Source organism: Oryctolagus cuniculus, chromosome 3 (genome assembly GCF_051225735.1).
Source record: "Oryctolagus cuniculus isolate XC-2025 breed Fujian yellow rabbit chromosome 3, ASM5122573v1, whole genome shotgun sequence".
Lineage (NCBI taxonomy): Eukaryota > Metazoa > Chordata > Mammalia > Lagomorpha > Leporidae > Oryctolagus > Oryctolagus cuniculus.
In genome coordinates this window covers 164,682,171-164,688,170 of record NC_142869.1, presented here as the reverse complement: position 1 = coordinate 164,688,170, position 6,000 = coordinate 164,682,171, and the positions used below count along the sequence as shown (strand labels likewise).

Here is a 6,000-nt window from a genome sequence, read left to right as displayed (position 1 = left end):
AAGATGAAAACAGCACAGCCACGACAAGGGCCATTGGCCCGAATGGATTGTCTTAGAGCAAAGACCTTGCTCAAGTTACAGCACACACAGATCATTTCAATTAAACCAAACCACTTGGAGAAGAGACTTAAGAAGCAGTTCTCCAATTCAAAGTTTGGGGCTAGCGCTGACTTGAGTCCCAAATGCTCCACTTCCGATCCAGCTCTCTGCTATGGCCTGGGAAAGCAGTGGAGGATGGCCCAAATCCTTGGGCCCCTGCACCCACATGGGAGACCCGGAAGAAGCTTCTGGCTCCTGCCATTGCAGCTATTTAGGCACTGAACCAGCAGTTGGAAGACCTCTCTCTCTGCCTTTCAAATAAACAAATCTTGAAAAAAATTCAAGTTTCAAAAATGCCCAAATTTGCCTGAGAGGCATGAGAATGAGAAAATCTGCCAAATTTAAGAAATCTCATAATTTTTTTTTTTTTTTGACAGGCAGAGTGGATAGTGAGAGAGACAGAGAGAAAGGTCTTCCTTTTGCCTTTGGTTCACCCTCCAATGGCTGCCGCGGCTGGCGCACCGCGCTGATCCAAAGGTGGAAGCCAGGTGCTTCTCCTGCTCTCCCATGAGGTGCAGGGCCCAAGCACTTGGGCCATCCTCCACTGGGCTATAGCAGAGAGCTGGACTGGAAGAGGGGCAACCGGGACAAAATCTGGCGCCCCGACTGGGACTAGAACCCGGTGTGCCGGCGCCGCAAGGTGGAGGATTAGCCTAGTGAGCCACGGCGCCAGCCAAAATCTCATAAATCTTAAAAAAAAAAAAAAAAAAAAGTCGGGGTGAGGGGGTGCCGGTGCTGTGGCGTAGTAGGCTAAGCTTCCATCTGCAAAGCTGGTGTTCTGGGCTAGGTTGGGCCAAAATGAATATCCCAGGCCTTTTACTTAGAGAAGAATTCTAAACACAGGCACAAACACGCATGCAGCATGGTGAGGTTTATTTAGAAAGTGAGAATACACAGGCACATGGGGGCTTCATTTAGGGACAGTGGGCCAGGAATGGTAAAAGCGGGATTTCACAGCCTGCTCTGTTCATCCTGGGTCCACGAGGTAAAGATAGAGCAAGAGAAAAACGGCCCCCTCCCCATTCACTGGGCTTCAAAAAGGGGAGTGGTTACTTTGTCCTGCCCCCAGATCAGGGGGGGTGTATCTTGGGGAGGGGTCATCTGATGATGACAGGATTACATGGGGGTGGGGTAGGTGTGGCCTCCAGCTCTGGAACTTAATCCATCTCCCTGCCTTTCCCCACATCACCAGCACCCCATATGGGCACCAGTTCGTGTCCCAGCTGCTCCTTTTTCGATCCAGCTCTCGGCTTATGCCCTGGGAAAGCAGCAGAAGATGGCCCAAGTGCCTGGCCCCTGCACCCCCCCAGGGAGAGCTGGAAGAAGATCCTGGCTTTGGATTGGCCCAGCTCTGGTAGTTGCAGCCATTTGGGGAGTAAGCCAGCAGATCTCTCTCTCTGCCTCTCAAATAAATATTTCCTCTCAAATAAATCTTTCAAGATAAAAAAGCTCTTGGCTCCTGGCTTTAGATCGGATCAGCTCTGGCTGTTGCAGCCTTTTGGGGGGTGAACCAGTGGATGGAAAACCTTTCTGTCTCTCCCCCTGTCTATCTGTAACTCTATCTCTCAAATAATCTTTTAAAAAAAAAGGGGGGGTAAAAAAAAAAGGGCACCCCTAGTACGTGAATCTGCCTGTGAGATGAAAAGCCAATCACAAAGGGACCAACATACATGCACTCAGAAGCCAAGGAAGTGGAAACAGCGCACAGCACTGATGGCCGGGCCATACAGAGCTATAGATAAACATGATGCCTAAACCGCTGATGTCAAAGAACACTCGGGAGGCACAATTGGTTTCAGAGGGCAGCTGCTCTCCTCTTTCACCTTCAGAAAAAGTAAACCAAATTCATAAAAACAATGGATACACTCAGAATGCAAATACACCCTAACCAGAGGCCCAGGAGTGGACCCACTTGTATATGGGGCAGGGAACTGGGGAGCAGTGAATACAGCAACAACCAAAAGCTTCCATTTTTGGGAAAAGGCGAAGCTGCTTAGGTCTGGGGGCTCAAGTCTGTGAGGTGTGGCCACTTCACCAGCTGACTTTGCAATCAGAATTAAGCAGTCGTCGGGTGGAGAACAGGTTCGATGAGCCCCAGGGTAGATGCCAAGGCCTCCTGGTCTGACTGTGCCCGTCTCCCAGACTCAGGGGGAGGTGATCACTCTCCTGTAGGGGACAGTCACATGGAGATTGTCTCGGTTTTGGCCCAGACGCAGGCAACTGAGATTCAACTGCCCCCGCCCCGGCATTCAGAGGTTCACTGATATTATTTTTCGATGAAGTGCTTCAGGCACTTTCTTGCTCCAAAGTTTCAAGATGTTAAGCCTCCCCCGGGAGTAATTTCAATGGAGGAAAACGACACGTGGTGGAAATGCACATTCACCTTTATTACGTTAGAAAACTTCATTTGAGCCACACGGTGGCCATTAATGCTCAGGTCCCGAGCAGGCTCTGTCACCCACCACGTGTGCGGGTGCACACACACGCACGAGACGCTGGAGGGGGAACTGGACAAGGAACAATGAGAGCGCCACGCTCCCCCTCCCCGCTGACTGTTCTCTACACCCAGAGGAGCTCTTGTAGAAGAGGCTGAACACTAAATAAACTGACCCCGAAGACCCACAAGTCGAAAGGAACCTCCGGCAGACGCTCTGGAAGTGTGGCCAGAAAGGTGACCATCCGCCAACAGCTAGAGATGCAGCACAGGTGTCCACAGCCCACTGCCGAGGACTCCAAAGCACAGAGCAGACGATGGGAGAAAAGGAGACCACTCTGTCCCATAGCCACAGGCGACCTGCTCACCCCTGCACATTCAACAGGTCTTTTCCAGGGCCTGGAGCACCCGGTTGGCTGCACTCAGAGCTTGCCGGCTAGCAAAGGGACAGCCCGCTGGCCGTTGTATTAGGTCAGTGTTCCCAGGTACAGCCGGCGCGGAGCAGGGTGTTACCGCATCCCTCGGGACGGGGGGTCCGGAAGGCCCTTGGGAGGTTCTGCGCCGGCTAGCTGGCCTCTGGTGCTCCAGGAGTTCCCGGCCGACGGACTCTCCACTAAGCTTTCCAGGGACTCCATCACTCTCACGAAGATGGAGAGCAGGGCCAGCACCACGCCCAGGACGTAGAGGTTCAGCACATGCTTCATGGCCGAGAGGATCCCACTCCTCCACGGAGCAGCAGGGCTGCCTTCTGCTTCCGGAGGGCCCCTGGGTCCTGGGGATAGACAGGCAGGAGTCAATCCGCAGCCCCTGGGGATACGCACGCGCGGGCCTGGCCGACCGTGCCGTCCTCCAAGGAGGCGGGGGGACGAGTGGGCGTTCTTCCAAGCAGCACCCCCCACCGTATTTACACTGCAAACGCTACAGCTGTGCGTCTTGTTTCGTGAACTAACTCCAGAGCACGCCTTAAAAACGCTTCTTTGGAAGACGCTGCTGCTGCAGGGCGCGACGTACAGCCCTGTGCTATGCGCAGGCACCAGTTAACAGTCGCGAAGTGAAGGCCCAGTCCTTTTGCAGGAAGAGGTAGAATTTAAAAACATGTCCTAGAGAAAGTCAGCCGCAGGAAAAACGAACAAACAAACAAACAAAACAACAACAACAAAACGCATCACAGAAGTAACCACAAAACTCTTGAAAAGTCGCGATAACTCGGAGGATCAGACGCACCGGGCTGGGCACTTACAATGAGGCAGGCGCCCTGGAAGGTACCAGGACAGCGCGCTGAGCCCTGGAACAGGAACCCTGGCCTCGTGGGCAGTCACTACACAGCACGCTAAGGGGTGAGGAGAAGGCGGCGCCAGGGGCGCTTTGGTGGGGTAGCCCTGCTCTGGCCAGCGCGGGGCGGCCACGTGGATCCTCGTCAGGCTCTCCGGGAGAGACGCCGGGGCGGCTGGCCTGCAGACCCCCGGCTGGGGCAGGGGCGAAAGGCTGCGGGCAGGGAGCCGGGGATTCAGGTCTAGGCGGGGGAAGCCCGCGGGCCCACTCACCTCGAGAGGAAGAGCCGAGGACGGACGCTCGCTGCCGCAGCACGTAGCGCAGGAGTCGGGAGGAAGTCCCCCCACCGACGGCAGCGAGGGAGCTCGGGGAACACGGCTCTCGGAGACAAAAGCCCAGAATGCAGCGAACCGCCACGCCAGGCCGCCCGGGATCGTCGTCTTATAGCCGCGGCCCCGCCCCCGCAGGCCGCGCACTCGGGCGCCGCCAGGCCCGCACGCGCACGCGCACTGAAGCCCGCACGCGCACGCCCCCCCCCGGCGCACGTCCGCGGTCCCGCCCCACCGCGGCGAGAGCGGACCGGGATTGGACGCTGCGTCTGCCAGTTGTCGCGGCGCGCTTCTGAGTCGCGGCGGGTGCGAGCCGGCGTAGGATTAGCAGTATGTCGGAAGAGGTGAAACACAGCGGGCTCCGGGGGTGAGACCCCGCAGCAGGTCGGCAAGTCTCTTTGTAGTCGATGGGCCCCAGTTTCCTCATCTGAAGCGAGAGCATTGGCCGCTGGTTGATTCTGAGGGGGCGCTTTCGGGGTGAACGGTCCAGCCTCACGCCCGGAGTTGGGGGCTGGGGTGCTGTTCTGAGGCGGCCTGGCCTCAGCGCGGAGTCGGAGTGGAGCGGTCGGGAGCTGCGGCCTGGGAGGCCGAGCTGGGCGCGGGGCCAGCGGGAGGGAGGAGCCACGTCCCCGCCGTCCCCTTTCCCCTACTTTCTGCGGTCCGGGAAGGCGGGGGCGGGGCCCCGAGAAAGTTTGGGATCCAGACGTGCAGGCAGGCACGCGTTTGGAACGCCTGGAACCGGCTTCCCTAGCAGCCCGCGGCTATCTGTGGGCCTTTTTTGGTCTCACTGTTCCGTCTGTGCCCTGTAACCCAATTCTAGGAATTGTCCTTACCGACTCGCACGTGGAGAATGGAGCGTGCAGAGGTGGTCCTGGTGGTGCCGTGCCTAACTGCAGAGGACTGGGGCGGGGCCGGGGTGGGACCCTTAATAGGACTCCACGGGCTGTCGTTGAAACACTACGAGTTAAGCCGCCGCCTGCCGCCTGCCTTCTGGTCGCTGGTTCGAATCCTGGCTGCTCCACTTCCGATCCAGCTCCCTGCTAATGGCCTGGGAAAGCAGCGGAAGATGACTCAAGTGCTTGGGCCCCTGCACCCCGGTGGGAGACCCAGAAGAACCTGGTTCCTGGCTTGTCTGGCCCAGATGGGGTCTTTGCAGCCATCAGGGCAGTGAACCAGCCAATGGAGGACCTCTCTCCATCTCTCCTTCTCTAAGTCATAATAAAATAGGAATCTAGTTAGATAAGTTAGGGTACATCTGTACAGTGGTTTATTATAAAGCCAGCAAAAAAGAATACACAGTTTTGTAGAAACAAGTGATCTCCACAATATATGAGAAATGCTAAGTGCACAGTATATCTGTGGTGTGCTATAACTTGTGTGAAAGCAAACACATAAAATACAATGTACACGACAAGCTATGGCCTCACACCCACTAGGATGATCATGTACCCAAAGCCAGAAAAGGACAAGTGTTGGTGAGGATGTGAAGGGGGAACTCTCATACACTGCTGTTCGGAATGTAAAATGGTGCAATCACTTTGCAAAACAGTTTGGCAGTTCCTCAGAAAGATAGGATTACTGTATGATCCAACAGTTCCTCTCCTGACTACCCAAGAGGATTGAAAACGTTCATACAAATATGTATGCACAGGGGCCGCTGCTGTGGTGTAGGGGGGAGAGCTGCTGTCTGCAGTGCCGGCATACCATATGGGTGCCGGTTCGAGACCCGGCTGCTCCACTTCCGATCCAGCTCTCTGCTATGGCCTGGGAAAGCAGTAGAAGGTGGCCCAAGTCCTTGGGACCCTGCACCCGCATGAGAGCTCCTGGCTCCTGGCTTCGGATCAGTGCAGCTCCAGCCGTTGTGGC

The 6,000-nt window shown here is 56.1% G+C and overlaps 1 protein-coding gene and 1 long non-coding RNA gene across 7 annotated transcripts in view; one reads left to right on the top strand and one right to left on the bottom strand.

Annotated features, from left to right (window-relative positions):
• Positions 1-2,465: 2,465 nt before the first annotated feature.
• HILPDA (hypoxia inducible lipid droplet associated) lies at positions 2,466-4,237 on the bottom strand. 2 transcript variants are annotated; one of them, XM_008258232.5, is made up of 2 exons: positions 4,078-4,237; positions 2,466-3,305 (listed from the first exon to the last, which is right to left on the bottom strand). In XM_008258232.5, the coding sequence occupies exon 2, from the start codon at positions 3,235-3,237 to the stop codon at positions 3,043-3,045; it is 195 nt and encodes a 64-aa protein (XP_008256454.1). In that variant the 5' UTR covers positions 3,238-3,305; positions 4,078-4,237; the 3' UTR covers positions 2,466-3,042. The 2 variants fall into 2 exon arrangements, with proteins under 2 accessions (XP_008256454.1, XP_089184676.1); XM_089328550.1 differs by lacking the exon at positions 4,078-4,237 and adding an exon at positions 3,442-3,581.
• A 139-nt stretch (positions 4,238-4,376) lies between these two features.
• Positions 4,377-6,000, top strand: part of LOC138849064 (uncharacterized) — a 31,371-nt gene continuing 29,747 nt past the window's right edge. For 4 of the 5 annotated variants that reach the window (XR_016231017.1, XR_016231015.1, XR_011387445.2 and 1 more), the window contains exon 1: positions 4,406-4,518. This is a non-coding gene — a long non-coding RNA (uncharacterized LOC138849064). Of the gene's footprint in view, positions 4,519-4,954; positions 5,488-6,000 lie in introns of those variants that run through there. The other variant, XR_016231014.1, reaches the window with a different exon arrangement.

Excerpts from the sequence above, each read along its gene's own strand:
- HILPDA (XM_008258232.5), bottom strand. The coding sequence starts at position 3,237 with ATGAAGCATGTGCTGAACCTCTACGTCCTGGGCGTGGTGCTGGCCCTG.